General features: G+C 42.6%; 1 protein-coding gene across 1 annotated transcript; it reads right to left on the bottom strand.

Annotated features, from left to right (window-relative positions):
• Nucleotides 1-11,594: 11,594 nt before the first annotated feature.
• Nucleotides 11,595-16,035, bottom strand: LOC311155276 (alpha-1-antitrypsin-like; the record flags this gene model as incomplete). The annotated part of the gene is made up of 4 exons (XM_084208297.1): nucleotides 15,384-16,035; nucleotides 14,156-14,426; nucleotides 12,370-12,517; nucleotides 11,595-11,789 (listed from the first exon to the last, which is right to left on the bottom strand). The coding sequence occupies exons 1-4, from the start codon at nucleotides 16,030-16,032 to the stop codon at nucleotides 11,595-11,597; spliced, it is 1,263 nt and encodes a 420-aa protein (XP_084064423.1). The 5' UTR covers nucleotides 16,033-16,035.
• Between the last annotated feature and the right edge of the window lie 5,476 nt (nucleotides 16,036-21,511).

Raw genomic sequence — 21,511 nt, 5'->3', positions numbered from 1 at the left:
GTTTCTCCAGTAGATGTGAAATGCAAGTGCAATTCTATTTTAAATTCCTGGAAAAAATTCAACTGGAAAGGCAGGAATGACAAAGTGTGTAAGAGATTGGCATGTCTAAGGGGAAAAAACCTTTTTTCACACCTTCAGAAAGGCAGAAAATTTTACAGTCAATAACCTCTGATGACCTGAACTTGAAAAATTATATATTTGCCCACTATTTGTTATCCAAATTCTATATTTACATGCACTGCACATGCATCTCCTCACTTCTATGATAATCAGTCTAAGTCCCTGGGACTTGCAGTGTTTGACTGTTTGGCCTGAAGTAATTACCTGATGTAATGAAGAAATTTCTGCACTATGGTCTCTGTAGCAGACATGCAAAAGGTGCCCTCTGGCACCTGTGAAATGTGCTGAGGATTACTAAGTACCAAATGAGTGCAAGTTAGTGCTACCTGCATTGACTGGCAAAGAGCTCTGCATTGTGGGGTTGGATACTTGTGCTTCTTAGGTGTTTTTCCATTTGAACAGAAATAATGCAGTAACCAGTGCAGGCCTGGCACTGAGTGTGCTCTTCCTGTTGGAGGATGCATGGATTGGATATTCAAAAGCAACACTTCTTCCTCAAGAAAGTTTGTATCTCCCTGGCTGTGCTCTCATGGAAGTATTAAAGGAGGAATTAGTTTTTATACAGGACTTGGTGTCTTTGTTTAAGCTGCTCCAGCACTTTACATTACCTGTCCTTCCATGAGACATGTCCATGCCTCTCTGATTTTATTCATTTCTACATGCTGGTCTGTGACCAGGCCCTTCCTGAGGTTTTTAAAGACAGTATCTGTGTTGTGATCTATGTATGTATATTTTGAAGACAGTATCTACAGTATCTACATTTCCATTTTCTTTCTCATAAGGAAAATTCTTTAGATGGTGAAATAATTAAGTGGACAGCAACCTCTGTCTGTGAGCTGTATAGGTACTCAAATGTGGCTTTCTTTATGTTTTATAAGAATATTGCATTTAATATGTGGGCAGCGTCAGATGTGAGGTGTTAATTTTTCACTTCCTTGATTAGATGCTAATGTCACTTAGCAACCTTACTCATCTTTGACATGGAGCTTCTTAAGGATGCACATACATTGCTAGTCAGAAGATAATTTGTATTGGAAAAAAATTTGGCAAATGGAGCAAATGTATGAACCATTTTCAGTCCTGATGGAAACCAGGTGCTCAGTTTAAAGCTCTTTTGAGACATTTCTTTTAGGCTGCTACTTCTCCCAGAACTGCTCATCCCAGTTCCTGGTGTTTTCTGGTTAAAATGCCATCCAGCTCTGAACTTTAAGTCAATAAATTTTCTGCTTGGGTTTTTTGAGATTTAGGTTGTATTTTCTTTATCTCATTCTCTCTCTCTTGCCTTCTCTCAATTGTATTTTGTGTATTTTGAAAGTATTCTCTTTTTGCATCCACCGTTACAAAATGATAAAGGTCTGAAATATACCATGTTCATGAAGCTGAATGACCTGATCCAGGGTAGACATTTTTACAGCCTGTTCTCTGGGAGGAAGTGGTGAGCTCATCTTTGCCAGACATCAGATAATCCACACCAGAGAAGTTATGGAAACCAGGTTTCACTGAATCTGCAGGCCAGATAACTCTTTGTATGTACCAAAAAAGTGCAAATACATTTGCTTTCAGATACTTATTTTTATGCTGGTAAATTAATCACATCAATAGGTCAGAGGCAGATAAAATCTTAATATTCACTTCTGGGATAACAAAGGGGAGTGAGATATGTTCATGATTAACAGTTTTGGTATAAGTATCCATTCCTACAAGGTGATAGGGCAGCTGGAAGGAGGAGAGAAGAAAAGGATGAAAATCAAGGTTGCAGAAAGCTGAGACTTTATCGAACAGAGCTCAGAAAAAGGAACCCTGTAGGCACTCAAAGTGTGGCCCAAGATTCCACCAGTCCATGAAACATAACTGGCTGTTTGAGGTCTGTTCCTTGGCTAGTACCAGCACGTTCCCAGGAGGTTGGCATGCACAATGCAGTCTCTCAGGGAACTCTCTGGGTCGCTTGGAGTAGAAAGTTGTGTTCCCACAGGATGTGGACCATGGGTCAGCTCAAAGCACCTTCACTGTCAGGACCCCGGTGGCAATCCAGCTGTAGGTTAGTCTTGCTTTTCTGTGCTACAGTCATAACTACAGTGTCAGCACTGTTCTTTATGCCTTTTCTTGGAAAGATTCCTAGCCTCCTACAGTCAGGATTTCGTGCCAAACTGAAGCATTTAAAAGCCTATAATACACTGTATTATATATTCCTTTAAAGAGAGTGGTATCTCTAGTGTGGGAGCAGTCTTACTTCAGACACTTCCTGGGGCTGTGGCCAGATCAGAATAAATGACTGAACACATCCAAGCCATCCTTCTTACCTCCCAGAAGGCCTCATCTAGCATCTTTACTGTTCCTTCTTAGGCATTTTTGATTGAAAGCACCTATTTTGCTCCCTATATAATGAAACAATTTTTGGATCCCACTGAAGTTGCTCTATAGAAAATGATAGTAACCTTGGTCAGCATGTGATTATAGAATGAATGCAAGATTTCTGTATCATATAATTTGCTTTTGATGGAGGTATTCATTTTTCTTTTTGGCATTGTAATGAGCATGGAAGCATTTGCATTGACAGGAGGCTTAAATTACAAGCCACCACCCATTCTTCTTCAGTGAGCAGCGGTGTCTTCAAGTTCCAGTCACTGTCCTTCTAAAGGACAGCCAGTCCTGTGGTCAGACATCTTGTCAGCCAACATTTCTGTTCAGTAGAAGATAAGCGTGGGGTGAATATGATATTTCAGCTACATTTTATTGAGCAAGTGGCTATATTTAACAAGACTTTGCTCTCTCTGACCAAAAAGCAAACAAGCGCTCTTGTGAACACACAGTGCAGTAATAGCAAAGAATTGAGGACTCTATCAAGAGACTGTAAGATAACAGACTTTTTAAAATCATGGTTCATACACTTGCCACCCAAACCTGTATCTTCTGCTTGACTGTAGTTATCTTACAGCTTAGGCACAAGGTAGCCCAGGTAGGCATTGGAAGATCTAAGCTTGGACACAAAGATGCTCCCTTTCTCAAGGCAGAATACAGTCATTGCATTGTATTGTATGCTTGTAGGAGCTCAGACCCAATGATAATCCACCCTGCCTGCACTCCATATAGGTTGGTCTGGCAAACATCTTTGCTTTTAACCTGCTGCAGACATCCTGTCTCAACTCCTTCTTAGGCTTGTGTGCCAGCAACGTGGATCACATGTGACAATGTGCACAGATGCTCAGCCTCCTGCTGCTGTGTACCAGATCAAATTGCTCCTCCCAGGTAAGTGTAACGCCATGGGCTGCAGCAGATCAGGAACACAAAACAGGAGATCAAAACTAGAGAACTGATGTTCTTCATATGAAAAAGAAACATACAAGATACAGACAGTTCCAATAGTAAGGGGAGCAAAACTACCAGTGCTTTCTCTGTAGATGTTTCATTGTTACATCAGTAAATTTCAACTGACATAGGGCAGTTTACCTGAAGAAATAATGCAGTGAAATGTGACAGGAAAGCGTTACTATCCTAAATCCTTGTGTGAACTTCTGTTCCAGCATGAGTGACTTCTTGGGCGAGCTTAAACTCTCAAACTCTTCAGCAGATGACAAATAAAAAAAGATTTCTTATGTCAGAACAAAAGTTTCTGTACACAATTTTTCCGATCTAGAACTATATTATTTTAAACCAGTCCCTTTAGATCATAGCAGAACCTTGGTTTTGTGTGCATCTAGTGTAATGGAAGATGGAATGATTCAGCACATCACTGAATATAATTTTGGGAAATTGATTTAACTCTTTCTGCCTTTTTGACCAAAATTCAACATGTGAAGCCTTGTAAAAAGGCTTCCACTGCTAGCTAGCTAGCGCCACAGGATTAGGTCTGTTGCCCCTCTGTGGCTGTGTGACTTCCATACTCAGCTGACTTGCACAGCAGCTCTTCCTCTTGGCATGCCCAGACCTGCCATGGTGTTCTCACTGAGAGCTGAGCCAGGGGGAGACTCCCTGTAGGAGCAATTACACCAATACAGCTGTGCCTGTAGCAGTGCAGCTCATGCTGCTCAGAGAGGTGACATAAACAGTGTCCCTATGAGACAGTGGTATAATGACATAACTCCATCACTCCACTGAGCAGGCTGTGGGTTTAACTGCCCTTGCTCAGGCAGGGACCATTTCAGTAATTAATTATGCACATGTTGCAGTTTATGTTGGTAACAGCATGTCTAGTTCAAGAAGCTGTGATAGATTCAGCTGCTGGGGCCAGTCCACAGCGTGACACTGAAAGCCTGCAAGCAAACAAGCTCTAACAGATGAGGTTGCAAAAGCAAAAGCTGAAGCCAGGCTAGAAATTTTGTCCTAAGCACATATGAAATGCAAATGCCTCATCTCTTTTCAGCTCTGCTGAAAAGAAAAATGAGCTGTGCAATGGAGTCTTTGCCCAGAGTTTTATCTCCTAGTTTAAAATCAAGCAATAGGGAGTCAGGGTGGAAGAACAATGCAACGTCAGCATGCTCACTGCAAAGCAAACACGAGCCTTATCTTAAATTTGCCCTGAGAGAGCAGAAAACAAATGTATAAGCTAGCAAAGCATTTTCTCATGGAACCTCCTCTGTGCACTGAGTACCTTAGCCACCATCTCCTTTAGAGTAATTTGGTTCAATGATACTAACAGTGGTTAACACTTGGATGTCCACAAATCATACAGTAAAGATCAGTGTGTGCCAGTGTGTGCAAGTGTATGGGTTCATCTGTAGGAAAGAAATAGGACAATGAGCCTGAGTGCCAGGACTTAAGCAAACAGATGCAGAGCTGGGAAGACCTGGGCTGTATTTTTCTTTCCATTAGCCAGAGTTTGCTTAGGAATGATGGCACATTGCAGTTACCTGAGAGCAGATCTTGGGAAGGAATCTGAGAAGACAGAATACCTTGCTGGAGCACAGCCCATATAGGGAGCCCTGCTGGCATGTCAAGCAGCCCCAGCACTGCTCAGTGGTGTGGGGAAACAGCCAGGAAGGAGCAGAGTGCTAAACCCCACTGTTGCTTTTGTCATCTCAACAGTGATGCATTTGAGCTGGGCAGAAATCTGTATTATAAAGTGTTGTCATTGCAGTCTCCCAGTAATTTGAAAAATGTCCAGATTTTGTGCCATCTTGAGGTGTGGTTTTGTTCACTTCCCCAGCTGCAGGAGGTCTGAGACTCATCTCTTGATGCACTTTGGGAGCCATGGAGATATGCCCTGTGTTGGTAAATGTGACCTGCATGGGTTACAATATGATATACATGGTAGGTAGAGGTGAGCTGAAACAAAATGCACTGGCTGTTTTCAAGTGTCTATTCCTCATTCTGCAGTGATCTCAGCTGTCATATCCCCAAAATTTTGGGGTTTGCTTGTGTCACGTTAAAGGGCACATTTGGAAATTGGTGTTTCTTCTGCAGGGAAGATCATGCCTACAAACAGGCCAGCAAAAACACATTCCTGACTTCAGACTTCCAGCTTCATGGAAATCTTTCCTTTCCCCTCATGCCCTTGTGTGTGCTACCCAAGGAAGGACAGCACACTCAGGGACACCCCCCAGATGACACTGGGATTCTGTATCATGGTCAGTGGCTGTCTGCCTGGCAGTGAGGCTGAGAGCTACAACCCCAAGGCTCCTTTCACCTCAACTCCTGCTTATCACCGGTTCCCCCCTCCCCATGGGGATATCCCATTTTCTCTGACCAAGTGGCCTCACACATGGCCAGGCTGAGCCCCAGCACTGCCAGTTCTGGTGGCCACGGGCAGAAGCAGAGTGAGATAACCTCCTGTGCTATCCAAAGAGGCTGAGCTTTTCTGTAGCCACCAGCTTAAACACATCCTTGAACTTTGCATTTGTATTTTACTAAGATCTGGAATCATTAGGAAGTTTTTCTTCTGTTTTCTTCAAAGGACACAAGCTTGACAAAGAAACATGCACACAAAATCTGCCTGTTTGGGAAGACTGCTGATTCAGACAGGTTTTCTTGGCTGATGCTGCTGGGCTCTGTGGGATGGCATCACCCTCACTGGCCAGCATGACAGGCTGAGCTCATTTCCACTGCAGAGCCACTCCAGTAGTGGCTCTTTTCCCCATGACTGTATAAGGGATTGAGGATATATTTTGAGAATATTGAAAATTAAATCCACCAAGAAATAAAATATAATAAAAATAAATATAATAAAATAAATAAATAAAAAAAATAATCCCCCTAAGCTTTTGTTAAAGTTTTAAATGTTATATAATTATTACGTCATGCTAGACTTTTACCTGTGGCCAAACATGTTAAATTGATTAAACAGTCATTTTCTGGGCTTTGAAGCCAGATATTTCAACACAGCAGGTAGTCTGATAATCTCTCGGCTGCACCATTTACCAGGCAAATAGTTTCTCTGTGTAAACTAACGTAGGCAACCCAGGGATATAAAATAATGGATAGAACTAGATCAAGCTGTAATCTAAGTGCTTCAAATTATACCCAGATAGCCTAGGGAGCGATGACAAACAAAACCAGATTCTCTTGCTTGTCTCCTACCTGCAATCAATAACCTGCACAAGCACATTCACATGTGGCCTGCAACAAGGTGTCCTGAAAAATGCTGGCTGTTTTCAGCGCCCCAACACCAACACTGGATGTTTCAGCATCAGTTCTGGTCAGAGACTGGGAACTCTGACACATGGGAATGAGCACACAGGGGTTTTGCCACAGCAGCTTCTGTGTTGCTGTCACAGGACTGACAGTCATTTACAGCTGTGAAGATTTGTTTTAAAATAGTTTTTCTGTGTAATCATGAAGAAAGCAACCTACTAGAGTTTTAAGCTGTGATTTCACCTCTTCTCAGTGAGCTCCTCTTCTTTGTCAATGAGTAGAGTCATGCTCATGCCTTCCAGTAATCTGTAGCTGACTGGCTCAGCTCCTGAATATAAGACAGAATAAATAATGATGACATCTTATTTCTTGTAGCTATCCAGGGGGAAAAAAAAGGTGCTTTTGGTCAAGTTGCTAAACATCTAGTGACTGGATAACAGAGTATCAGCATAATAGATAAGATAAGGAGGCACAGAAAAAGGAGTCCTACTGATGCCTGATGTGCTGCTCTCTTCTGTTTCTGGACTAACAAAGAAACAGTGTGAAGTTCTGTCTGTGGGACAGATCTCAACAGAGCTCTGTGCCTCTTGGCCCCAGAGTGGTCACCCAGAAGGTCCTTGGGCTGTGAATCACAGCCTCCTGCCTGGGAGTGTCCCCTTGCCACGTGATGTGGCCCTCTGCCAGCCATGGTCTTGCTGCCCAGCTGTGGACAAGAGCTGGGTGTCCTGTGGCCCCACACACAGCAGCAGGCTTGGTGGGAGGGGAGGGCAGGCCAGGGGAGGGTCTGGGGGAGAATCAGGACAGCCACCCAGGGCTGGCTCCTTGCCTCTGATTCCTCTTCCCCCTGTTGCATCAACTTTTGCCTTTTGTCCAACATTGATCCACAAGGTTTGAAGCCCTTGGCAGAGCTCACAGACTGACTGCAAAGGGGTGTTTGGAGGGGGATGCTTTCTTTCCAAAACATCAGTTTTTCACCTACCATCAACCTAAGGAAAAGGATGGCCATGTCCCTGCCAGGAGGAGTACAAAGGGCAGATCTCTGTGCTCCGGGGTCTGCTTGGGATCACTGTTACACATTTGCTCACCTGTTCTTCCCCTTGATTTTCTTCAACATTTCACAGGTCCACAGTACACTTGGACACAGTACCTGTGCTGTGTTCACATACACTGTGTACTCAACCTCTGTCCTTGTAGGTACTAGTTATGCCTCAAACTGTTTTCACCCAGCTCCCACCTTCTGTAAAGCTTTGTTGACCAGTGACTGACCACTAGTGAGATGCTTTCAGCTCTGTGGTGTCCAGCATCATTCTCTGCTTGTACTCTCCAGTCCCCTGCGATCATCCCACCATGTCTGTATGGCTGCATTTTTCATTCTAGGGCCACAGGCACTTCATTCTATGCAGAACTCCTTGTTCTTAATATCTCCTGGTTAAACAAATATCTGTGTACAATCATCCAAAGCTAAGGAAAAATTTGAACAAAGTGGGTAATAGCACCTAATTGCTGGATAGTTACTGTTACACAAAAAGTAGCTAAAACAAAACCCCAGGCAGGCCTGGGCAGGTCCAAGCATAGCCTGACAAGTGCAGTTGCTTTTAGTTTAACAAAGGCCTGTGCTGTTTAACAAAAAGCAGGCCACTGTGTTACAAGAAACAACACCGCTGCTGTATTTGCAAATGTAGAGGTTTTACTGACCTCTTTCCTCCTGCTGAGCAAGTGCTATCAGCCCACACCTGCCTGAAGCGTGAACAGGGCGCCTTTCCCTTGACTCCTCTCCGGAGGGAGGCTGAAGGGTGTGGGGTGGGCCGTGAGGGGACTTTTGGCTCCTTTCCTCCAGGTACCGCCTCGGCGGTGGTGAGAGAAGAGCAAACCCCCGAATACCGCATCAGCAAGCAGGGTGTGAGCCCAGGAGGCGGCGGCAGTCTCGGGGTGGGCCGCTCGCAGCACCGGGAGGCTGCGGCCGAGGGGCGCAGTCACTGAAACAGGACTGGCACCCGGCCAAGGGACAGGCAGGTCACCCAAACCCGGGATGACCACAAGCACAGCCGTCAGCTTCATCCTTACGCTCTATAGCTGCGTCAGCTGTTTCAATGGCTAATGAACCTGGTCATTAATCGTCTCTGAGAAGGCTCACTGATATTCCCACATTGCCCATCACAGCAAATGGCAATAGCCTAGCGACCTGAGGCCCTGCCTTTCTGCCCAGCCTTCCTCACTGTGCTGTAAGCGCCCTGGAGATGTTTTGTGGAGGGCGGGGGTCCCTGCTTCTTCCTGCCCTCCGTTTTTTGGGCAGGAGAGAGGAGGGCCTGCTGGCAGCATTCCCCTCCTGCGTGAGCAAACGGCGCCGGCGAGTGGGAGGGACAAAATGTTAGCCTACAGGAGGGAGAGTGGGAGGCTGCGAAAAGGAGCTGGTCCGGAGAGGAAATGAGAAGAGTGTAATGAGGGAAACCTGTCTTGTTGCTCGCAGCGACGAGAGCAGGATTAAGCGAGTAGGACTTGGTGGATGGGGGGAGAGAGAGAAGGGGCCACATAAGCAGCAGCGCAGCGCAGCACGCATGTAGGCAGGGAGCAAGCTGTCTGCTGCTCTTTTGTGCTAAGTGTGGCGCCTGCCTCTTCTCAGCACTGTCTCTGGCAAATCCCGCAGTGGAAAATCACAGCATGATGTCAGTACAGCCGGAGCTATTGCCTGACGAAGCAAGTCTAGCAAGCGGCTCCTGGAGGCCGATAGATGGACAGGAAATCCCCTGTGGGAGCGGCAGACGCCCCTCCTCACCGCTGGCACCTTGTCCTCCCACGGCTGGCTCCGCTCGGTGTCCCCGTAACCTCCCCACACATTTACAGACACCAGAGATGGGGAAGAGATGCAGTGAGAGGAGGGGCACAAACTGAGGGGTGCCGGCTGCTCCTGTGCCCCCCTCCGGCTGCCCCGCGGGCTCTGCTCCCTGGAATATGTGAGGAAAACACAATTCCAGCATCCTGCTTGTGAAGGGGGCACATCTGTGAGGGCACCAAGGCACTAACGGTAGGAAAGGAAGGAATCTCCTTCCAAAAATAAGGATTAGCAGCCCGCAAAAGCTGATTGAGCTTAGGTGAAAAATTCTCTTCAGTTCTCTCCCAGAAACACATGGGGACAACTTTCCCCCTACTCTGCTGTATTTCTGTGTTTATGTCTTCATCCACTTCAAAGTGGTTTGCAAGGGAGCAAGCAATATTTTACTCATCTATGGCCTCTGTTTTCTTCCACACTTCTTGACATCAACTGAGAACCATCCTACTAAAATCAATTACTTCCATTTTTTAGCTGCAACTCTAGGGAATTAAATTCATAACTAAAGATCTCACATCTTTAAGCTCTCTACCCCTAAAGGTTTTACTGTGGCTTTACTGGGTGCCCGTTGTTCGGCAGCAGCTAACAGAAGGAGCAGTAACAGCTAAAACTGACCCCACTAAAGCTGTGCCCTCCAGCTGTATTTAGGGGAGATGAAAAGCCTGCAGTCAGGTGGGGGGCCTTGTTAATCACTGCTGCGTGGGCGTTGGGCTACAAAGACACCCAAACAGAGAGAGGAGTGTGCAGGAATGTGCCAGAAAAGTGCATGGGTTTCTGTCACTGTAAGTTCTGCCTTCGATGCCATGAGTTGTTGATGTATTCATCTATACTGAGACTGTATTTAGGCAAAAAACACCTTCAAGCATCCTGTTAACAGAGGGTATTCGCTAGGAGCGCAGAGCAGTAAGGGAACTTTCCTTTAGATTGCAACAGGGGAGACAAAGCTTTGCACCGCATTAATAAAATCACACTTGCTCTTAATTTCACAGCGAGCACACAAGAACTTGCTCAGGTTTTTTTGGCTTCTCAAGCCTTTGACTGCTCCCAGCATCATTGGCAATGACATGACACCATTTCATCTCTTGCTGAACCCCACAACTTTAGGGAAAACAGAGCCAGTTGTACTCCTCCTGGTACCAGTTGCCAAGGCAAGTCCATTGAAGGTGGTTCCCAGCCAGCCTTCAAGCTGCCCTATGTTCTACCTAGGTGCCCAATCACCTGGGTCAGATGATTTGCTTATTGCATGTTCCTTACTTACATCTTTGGCTGCCAAAGGACAAAAGCATTTGAAAGATCTCTAATTTTCCAGAGTCTCCTTTTAGGTTTTCCACAAATCTCTGCTGACAGTATGCTTGAGTAATTGCCATCCAAATGCCTCACCTTCCCATTCAGCTACACCCTCCTCCTCACCACTCATGGATACATATGCGAGGAGTCAGTAACTCCATCTAAATCTGTCAAATTGGTAACATCTGGTGAAAATCAGATTCAAGGCAGATTTGATCCTCCTGCTCTCTTTTAAGCTGCAAGAAACTCGGGAAGATTTGCTGCTAGATTGATGCTAAGAATGATAAAAGATTTCTGGTACAGAAGGCTGTTGAAGGCAGCTTTTCACATTCCCAGTGCTGTTTCCATTAGAAGCTTCAGGTTTCTGTGACCCTGCAATGTTGATTCAACTGTCACCATCTCAGATTTACTTATGGTAAATTGCAACCACTTCTGCTTTGTTTGCAAGAATGTTCATCATTTTACCTGCGGACTACCTTGTATCAAGCAGGAGTCTTCCATTGTAATGTAAACCTTTCTTTCCAAATGCTGGCAAAGCTTAGGCCTTTTCTCATCTTTCAGTCAGGTAAAAAAGGCATTATTTTCTACCTGAATTTAAAATAATTTCTTCCTTCCTCTTCAACAAGTGTCATGGTCAATACCATAGTTTTGATGGTATAGTTTTGGATGATGACAGAAAATAAAAACTGTTACTAACAAAGAACGATATATGAGCTGGTATAAATGGAAATAAATCATGTCATGCATTTTCACATCTTTAATTAGTAGTAAGAAACAAAATTCATATGTCACTTCAACTAGTGATAGTTGGATTAACTATTTTTCCTATGAAGAGTGTACTGTTGGTATCTCTGTCAAAAATCAGCATAAGGAAGGGATGGCTGAATTCAATGGTTGGAGGAAGAGCCATTGGCATTATTTCAACAGCAGTTGCTGCTGCTGCCTCAGTACCTTTCTCATCAACATCCAGAGAAGCCTTGTGGACAACCTAAGAAAAAAGAAAATAGAGTCACTCTGGGCAGTCAACAGCCTCTTGAGAAATTAATCAGAGTCCTTTTAAAGTAGCCCTGCTTTGGGGGATCCACTGAGAAGTGAGTAGAGGCAGAAGACCTCTATTGTTGTAGTCATGGCTGCTTAAATGAGGGTTAGGATGGAGCTATGGAAATCTCCTAAAAAAAGTCCAAAATATGGGATGAAGGATAGAGGCTCCACCTGTAATTGTGTGTCTGTGCCTCCAAAACTGAGACTCCAGGATGAGAAGGACAGGTTGTGCTGTGCCTTGGAGCATTAGTGGTTTTCCTTAAGGGGTTGACACTTCTCTCATGTTTCAGATACTGCCCAAAAAGTCTTGGCCAATACCATTCTTGGTAAAAAACAGACATGCAGCAATCTAATCTGATCTCCAGTGTCACCAAGTGCCAAGCTCCTTTTGTAAGCTTGCAGGCTGATGCCTGGGTGACCCAGCTGCAGGCAAGTTGGGAAGCTGAGAGCTGTATATACATGGTGTTTCTGGATGCTACCACTGATGGATTTTCCTGCATGTTTGTGAAAGAAAGGAAAATACTTACTTTGGAAACCTTCAGATCTGGGGTGCCAGTGATGCCAGAGAGATCTGCCTGGTTGGTGAACACATCCACAATTCCCATCTTCCTAAGGGTGTTACTTATTTCATAGCTCCCAGAAATAGAAAATTTGGGGAAGTAGAGGTTCATAAATCTGTTAGGTAGAAGAGAAACACAGAGGGTGGTGAGAAGGATTTTTCAGCAATATAAAGGATGGTGAGAAATCTGTTTAATTCCCATGAGCATCAAATCCCAGAGGTTTGGACCCTGAATGTACAGTGAGCACCAATTCAATTGCTGGTGCTTTTCATGGTGATACAAGCACTATCATTCTTAATAATAAAAATAGCAATCATAATAGTATTTATCTGGTGTTTTGTTTCAGGAAATCTGAGAGCACTCTGCTAAGTAGAATAGTAGCAAGAGCCCCTCTTTACAGGCAGAGACGAAGGATAGCCCATGATGGTCAGGAAGGTGGAGAGGTGAAGAAAAGTCCTGACAAAGTCTGCCTGGGGAGAAGTGTGGCAAATCCCAGCATTTCAAATCAGATAAGTATTTTTGGCATAATTGGGGCATTTGGCATGGCCCCAGGAAAGGTCTGTTCCCTGCTGCCTGCACATTTGGATTCCATGTCCTCTAATTGTCTTCCTCCTCTGGGCTGGCCATGATCAAGTTTGCCTTTGACTATGAGCTGTCTGCAGGCAGTTACTGCTCAGTGTGATTTCTGTTGGGTTTCTTTTCATGACCTGTCCAGGGATCCTCAGTCACCCACAGCAGTGATTACCCTTTAGGTAGCTCGAGTCTTTTGCTTCTTGCAACAAAACAGTAGAACAGAAATTGCCATTTGGTTCTCACAGTTTCTCCCATGAAGAACTTAATCCTATATTGATCCTCAATGACTTTGCACCACAAATTTCTTTAGATAAAGGTTTTTCTGATATTGCAGCTGAGAATGATACATTTTAATTTTGATATTTGAGGTATCACATTATTAGCTCATATTCAGTTTGTTACCCATTATGTTTTTACTAATTGTGCTGGTATTTCTGTGATGATGCACTGAGATATATGGGTGTGAACTTCACAGCCTTATTAATTGTGAATTAGGGCAGAGCTTGGTAAATTAAGCAAGTATTAACTTGATATTACTCATCTACTGTTGCTAAGATCTCTCCCAGACAAACAAGGTTGTAAAATGCATTAGCTGATGTTGGTGCCACTGGTTGAAGCTAACAGAAACTCATTAGATATTTATAGTTTCAAAACAAAATGCCAGAAAATCAGGATGTCCACAATTAATCACTTGCCTGTTCTAACAACAACTGAGTGCTGCAAGATAATTTTCTAGGACATATCATGCCTGTAAGCATTACTACAAACTGTGTAAGTTATGCTTTATTTAAAGTACAGACTTATGCCTGAGTCACAGTGTATCAGTGACATAAGAGAGGAAAAATACACTAGCTGAAATCTCAGTATAGAAGATTTGGCTTAAAATTGCAACCATTCTTCTCAGTCCATGGAGTATTTTAGAAACATCAATCTTGGCTTGCTATTCCCTAGAGAGGAATAGGATGATCTCTGCTCTGGTTGGGGGCGCAGCAAGTCACTCATCCACCAACAAAAGAATAGTTAAATACCAACCAGCTGCAAGATATTTACAACTAGGGCACACAAGCCAAAAATAACCCACTCAGTTCCCAGAATCGTCACATTCACAGTGTTTGCATTCCCCAAAAAGAAAAAAATACTATAAATTAGGTGCCACTACAGCTGACTGGCAGAAGATTACCTCTGGAAGAGATGGTCTGACCATTTCTGGATGGTTTCCTTGTCCAGAGTTTGCTCTAACCTCTTCATTTCCCCTTTTTCTGGCAGAACCAGAAATGCAGTAGCACTGCCATTATAATGCAGCCGTACCACAGTGCATGACAACTCCTCATCAAAGTAGAAGTCAAATCTGCCCATCTGGTACATCATAGGGACTTTCACAGTTGTTTCAGCATCCACAAAGAACTCCCTTTCTTCAGTATGCTCTGCTTTAAATGGCTTTTCCCAGCTGCCTGATACAGAGAAGGAGAATTTAATTGAATATCCAATGTTTTATCTCATCATAGTCTAAATTTTTTATAGCTAGTAATAATATTTACCTGTTTCTCTATGTGTTAAATACTGAATTTTCAAATGTTACACTTTAAAATGTGTATCACAGTAATGCAAGGATCTTTTACCTGTTCAAAAGAGTGCATTGTATTCCACTTTTAATTTGTGTTTCTGATGCCAGTAATGAAATAATTAGGTGGGCTTTTTGTACCTACCACTGCTTTTCTGTTCATGAGATCTGTGTGGCCTTTCTGTAAACATCCATGTACTCATATACTGCATGCTATTAATTTCTATTGACTTTAATCATAAGCCTCAATTTGCAGATAAAATAATGTAGGATCTCATATCTGACTGGTGTTATGTTAGGCTTTAGGGCACATCTAACCCACATCAAAAATGCACATTGTTTCTGCTTTGTTCCTTAAAATGTTCTCCCCTATTTGTTACTAGCTTCTCCCATATATAAATGTTAGTGTGCATGTATAAAGGACTCTGTTAGGGGAAAAAAAAGGAGTATGTAGTAAATTAGGCTATTGAATCATGCATAATTTAAAAGGAGGCATGAGGTCATATATAAGTCTCAGTACCTTCACTGAAAATTAGAATAATATGGGACAATTGGAGTTACAGTTAAACCCAGGAACACCAGCTCAGGCTGCCTTGAAGGCTGTGGCTTGGAACAGAGCTCCTGGAGCTGTCACAAAGAGAAACAAGTCTGTGTGGCCTCCAGCTGCCTCCCCATTACCTGCCTCCTGTTACCTCTCCTCCAGCTCCACTATGCCATTAGGGGATCTTCTGGCCTTCAGCAAGGAGTATTGGAAATTTTCCCCAGACCGGTTTTCAGCTGAGGTAGGCAACATTAGATTTGTTGGTAAGAATGAATAGTGAGAATGTGAACCCTAGAGGAGACTTACCTTTAAAGAAAACAAAGCTAGCCAGAAGCATTACAGTTTGTGGGTCCATGTCCTTGACCAAATTAGTAATTTTCCCATGTGTTTTCTTCTCTATATAATCATTGATCTGCTTTTCAGCTTCTGCGGGTTTGTTAAAGTCAGTTGTGAAAGCTTCCAGCTGATACAGAGCTTTGGCATCATCTGAAAACTTTTTTAGGAGTTTCAGCTTTTCTGTTACAAAGATGGCATTCCCCATGTTGAGCTGGACTCCACCCTCAGGATGGTTCAGCATGTGGATTAGGTTGTGGAAGCCTTCATGTATCTCTTTCTCCTGAATCTCTGTAAGGTTGAAGGCGAGTCCTTCCAGGATCTGAGACTTTGTGGCTGATCTGGCCCCAAGGGCCAGCATTGCAAAGGCAGTGGAGATGCTCACAGGAGAGAAGAAAATGTTCTTATTTCGTGCCTCCTGTGCAACCTCCCTAAAAAACTGGAATGCAAAGTCAGCATTGTTTGGCACAAGTCTGAGGCAAGCCATGGCTTCACCTCCATGATGTATGTGGTGTTTGGGGTCATTTGGGTCATGTCCATTGTGGTCACTGGGTTGGAGCTGACTGTGGGCAACAGTGTGAAACCCAGCCAGCAGCAAACTTAGGTAGAATGTGGTCTTCATGTTCTTGTACTAAAAGCCTACAGAAAAAAAAAAAAAAGGACATGATCTTAATGAGGTAAGTAAATTAATTAAATACAAAGAGTCATTCTGTCATTACCACTGAATTGAAAAGTCTTATCTCTTTCTTTTGTCCTCAGTTTCCATGTTTCTCCAATTCTTGCCAGATTTTTTTTTTAAATTTTCCCGGGCCTCTTGGCAAGTCTCCACCAACTCTTTCTGCCACCCCCACCCTAAATACCTGTAAAGACAAAATTCAGCATGGATTAGTTGAATACACAGCACCCTCAGCAGGCTGGAGAATGAAGCATATCCCGTCACAAAACACCTCTTGGCTAATCAGTGCAACTCTGCTTTTGACGCTGAATGGTCTGAATAATTCTTTAAAATTTAATCATAGAAGAAGTCTGGTGTCTTGTGAGTTAGGGGAGAAAGAGGAAATTCATGCAAGTGAGCAGCACTCAGTAACTACATGGAGACAGAATCTGAGCAAACAGGCAGTCAGGAGATCTTTAAATAAACTTTTAGTCAGGTTGATAAGGTGTCCTATTTAAAGAAAGGACAAATAATGGGAGCTGTTCTTCAGTAGCAAGCCAGATATAACCACCTACCTGTCTAAGAAATAGGTGGGTTTTTTTCTAAATAGAAATAATGTAATGTTCTAAATAAGAACCTGAAACAAGGTGCTGTCTCTTCAGCAAAACTGTTGGAGTGGCTTCACTTTCAGCACAGCAGAAGCAGTCAATGCCATTAACAAAGAACAAGGCCTTTTTTTTATCAGCTGCTCCGCCGGTCAAAGGGTGAGGGGTTTATCAGTGTGTTACACTTGGCTGTGGTAGCCACGTTTCATTGCAGAGCTGACACTCTGCACTCTATAAGCTCTTAAAAAGAGACCTTGGAAATGGGGTATGAATGTCCCAATAGGCCTAATTTCTGAGGAGGAATCTAGGGCAAAGAAATGGTGCAAGAGTTGCAAAGGGTTTGTGGAGATAATGAGCCAGATTTGCTAAAATTGTGCACAGAGAGACATACTACACCAATTGCACCTTTCATCTCTGGCATGACTCAACTTGAGAGACTCGTCAGAAACTGCTATGCTTATGGTCCTGCTTTCTCCATATCATCAGAGGAAGCAATTAGTATTAGTAGTTGAATATCTACTTACAGATAGACTCATGAGAGCAACAAAACATTTTCAAGCTATAATCAAATATTCAAACATTTACATGTTTGTTATAAGTAAGTTTTAAAAGTATGCCTATTTGCAATAACAGCATTACTGACAAATGTAAGAACCATAAGGGTTGGGTTCTTGGTACCTCATTTTCAATTACTGTACACAGTAGTTTTAAGTTATAGTTTGGCATTGAAATAATTCAATGCCAAACTGATTTTGACATTGAAATAATTCTTGATGTATCTAGATACTTGTAACTCAACACAAGAGTTCCAGTTCTGAGTTTTTAGAACTACTATCAGTGAGCCAGTGTGTTAGTCAGACTTTGAAGAGAAATCAACTCCCAAACAAAAGCGTCAGAGCTAAGCCTCATCTATTTCCACATATCCAGCAGGCTGATTCAGAAGCTGCCTGTGGATAAATTATTTACTATAAACTATTTACTCAGCTGCAGTCATAATTTATTAAGAATAACATGAATACCAAAAGAGAGAAACATTTCGTTTTAAACATAAGTTGCCACCTGTTCTCTAGGTCATCACATTTAATATTTATTGCAAAATATTACACCTGATAGATTGGCTTTTCTATACGCCTCAAACTGCCAATTCTATTTCTATGGAATGCAAAGCAGGAAGGAATTTTAACTGGCTTGACCTCAAAATTATGGTGAAAGGATATAGAACAGTTTTCCTGTAAGTATTCTGTAAAATATTAATTACAGTTTTCTGAAGGCAATTTTCCTTATCCTGATATTTTTTCTCTATGTAGTTACAGCATGTTCACATTTTGTGGTTAATTTATGTACTTTCATGGAATTAGTTTCATTTTATTACAGCTCTGAATTCACAGATAATTAAATACAATCTGAATCATCCATCTGTTACTCAGTACTGGCCAATCACAAACAGTCAAGACTCATGAGTCAGACCTCACAAAAATCTTGATAATGGTTAGTTTTAAGGGCATAAGATTATAAAAGACTTAGCAGCTGTGATTTGTAGAGGTCTTTTTTGTTATTTGGGCTTTCAAGATACAAGTGGTCCTCTTCATTAGTCCCTGTTTTGAAACCTAAAGGTACTTTTACAGTAAGATTTGCACTCTTTCAACCTTCAGAATATGATTGTGGATTGTTATTTCATATTTGATACTTACTATTTCATTTCACGTTATTGTGGCTTCTAGGTTAGCAAGTAATCAACCACTGACAAATTGACAACTGACACCATTTGAGCAGGAAACAGAAGATGCAGATTCTCACGTGGTCTTAAAGACTGATGGATTTTCCTATGGAGCATAGTTGCTAATGATTTATTAAAAAGCAAAGGGCTGAGAACCTGTGCTGTAAAGCCTTTAGGAAATTTCCAGACTGGAGGAGTTAAGTTTGCAGAAAGCTCTTTGAGACCTTTATTTCTATAATTTCCAGAAAAAAAAACCAGTTTATCCATCAACATGGCAGTAGGAGTGAAAAGCACTTCAATTCTAGTTACAAATCTAGTCTGAATAGCCTGGAAAGAAACACATTAACCTCTGCCTCTTTTATTTGTGTGTGTTACACACAATGATAGTTTATTTGTGGTGTTCAAGAATAGGTTGCTTTAAAGAAGAGCTTTCAGTCAAACCAGGCAATGATACAAGAGCATGCCAGCATTTGGAAGACAGTGTTTGCAGCAATTTATCTGTAATAGACTTGGTGATAACATTTGCTGACTATATTACCTCTTCCCTAGCACACAATATTTCCTACCATGCAACTCAGAAAGAAAATGGAGAACACTGGGATTAGCTGAAGTTACCTTAGAATAATTCCACCAGAAAACCTGGGAGTGGGCTGAACTGAGTTTTCTGACTGACAGAACTTTCTTCTATATGGATATAGGTATTTTGTCCATTTTAGGGCTGATTTCTGTCTCTGTGATTGAAGCGATTCTGGAGACAACCTTCTGCCTTTAGAGTCCCATGTAATATTCCAGGAAATGAATATTCATCCCACACTACTCCCATAAAGGGTCCTCACTGTTACTCTCATTTCAGGCAGCATGAAAATTTGCACCACTCAAAAACATAGGAAGGCATAAATAGAAAAGCTGTTTGCTCACCAGATGGTGCTGCTTGCCTCCTGATTGTTTCTGAAGAAGGAAATCTGAGAAATTTGTTTCCTGAAAGCAGCACTGGGGGCACCAGGCACATCAAGTCACAGCACCACAACCACCAGTGGTGTCTGCTGAACTAAATATCAGCTGTTCAGAGACTTGTAAAATTAATCACCCAAGAACACAAAAAAATCACAAAAGAGAGACTTGACTAGCCATATCTGTGTGTGAGAACATAACCTCAGAAGCCTGGCCAAGCTTCTGTGGTTATGAAGCTTCATAGGTCCAGGACCACCTATTCAAAGGAGCGCCACAAACTCACCTGTGCTTTCCTGGCTGGCCAGAAAGCTCTGCTTATTTAATCATATGCACCTGAACAGGTTCAGGGCCTGTTCCAGATGATCATCTAGACTTTCACTTCTCTTGTCATTCAGAGTTTTGGTACCTCTATGCCTGAGCCCCTGAGGAAATTGCAAACACCAGCCAAGGCCATTGGACTGTTCAGAGAATCCAGCCACTGTGAATATTTCATTAAAAGTAATTCCTTTTGCAGCAGAAATGTGGAAGCCTAGTTTACATTATCCTTTAGAAATATATGTGACTGTTCATTCATGGGGCTGTTTTGTGTTTTTTCTATCTTCTGTGAGCCAGCTTCACATTGGAGAACTCACCCAGAATGTGGCATCACTCACCTCCAAGACTCCTTTTACCTGGAAACAGGTGAACATGAGCTCTCACTCTTCTACCAGGCCACCATGAGTGTTTGCTGTTGAACCAGAGTTACTGCACACACTCAGGGATGAAGCATCACTGATGCCAAGAGAATAAAAAAGTAGACAAAAAAGTGCAGTGGTTAGGATAGAGGGGATTTTCTTCTCTCTGCAAGAACAGATCAGACCAGGTTATCAGTTTCTACATTCCAGTGTACATCTAACAACAGACTGGTTTCTGGCTCATTAAAAATGTTGACCTCACTGTGATCTTCTGAACGTGTCAAAATTACCAATTTCTCCACTTCCCTCTCAATGGGCCTGATGATTACCCCAGTGATGTCTCATCTAAAACAGAAGTAGACATTAGATGTACCATGCCCTAAGCAATGGTATTTTTTGTAAACCTTCATAATAAAACTCACCAGAATTACTTAAAAAGAAGCACCAATACATTTTAAAAAAGTTCTAAGCACCCATCTTCAGACTTTTAATGAATCAAGGCCTATTTCTAGCAGGAGGTACATCAAGGAAAGCCCCCCTTTTAGGATTTCTTGGGTCCAGAGACCACCTTGCTTTCTGGCAAGACATTCGGCTCTGCTTTTAGATTCTCAATCCTTCCTCCAATGACCTGACAATGTGTGGGCAACTCATTCCCTCAGTTGTGATGCCTATGTCCTTTATATCCAGGTGCCACAATATAAACCTCATTATATAGGAAAGATTTCAGTATAAGATACAACCCTAGAAAAGATTTAAAATTGATTGCCTTCAACAAGGGGAGACACTTTTAAAGTCTGGATAGGAAGCAAAAAAAATCAATACTTACAGCAGCTCCCTAGGATCGTGCTGTCTTCACCAGAACTACTCTGCAGCTCCCTCTCTTATTTATACAGTTGAATAGCATTATGAAAGCAAAACGTCCTCTAGAAAACATTAACCAGGACACACAAGTGTTATTACTTTAGGAATGGTGCAGAGTAAACAGTGAAGACAATTTTTCTGGGGAGGCACCTGATTTTTGCTGTATATGCATGGCCAGACCTGGCCTTTTCTTAGAAGAATCGTAAGAATTGCCTGCATTTCTACACATCCTCCTAATGGGAATCTAGCTACTCACTCTGGGAAATGCTTCACATGCACCATTAACTTCTGTAAACTGCATGAGTTCATACAGCAGAAGTAACTGAAGTGAGCGAAACACCCGTAATACTAGACATGAGCCGAAGGAAAAGACAGCTGTGGATGCATGCTGCAGCCAGATCTCAATTTAGTATTTTTCAATGAGGTACTTTGCTTCCTCTATACAGGACTTTTAATAGTTTTTGTTTGGCATATTTGTTTTAAATTATGCACTATTTCTTAATTACCTACATTGCCATTAATAAGGGCCAATTTCTGGGGACATCCCTTTTAAAGTTAAAGCTGCAGCACTGACATTTGTAGTGGCTGGGGGTTGCTGTAGGGATGGCAGGATGATGGCAGAGATGTGCATCCAGGGC

Source organism: Fringilla coelebs (genome assembly GCF_963513975.1).
Source record: "Fringilla coelebs genome assembly, chromosome: 6".
Classification (NCBI taxonomy): Eukaryota; Metazoa; Chordata; class Aves; order Passeriformes; family Fringillidae; genus Fringilla; species Fringilla coelebs.
The sequence above is the reverse complement of the archived record's forward strand: the minus strand, read 5'-3'. Positions and strand labels throughout refer to the sequence as shown.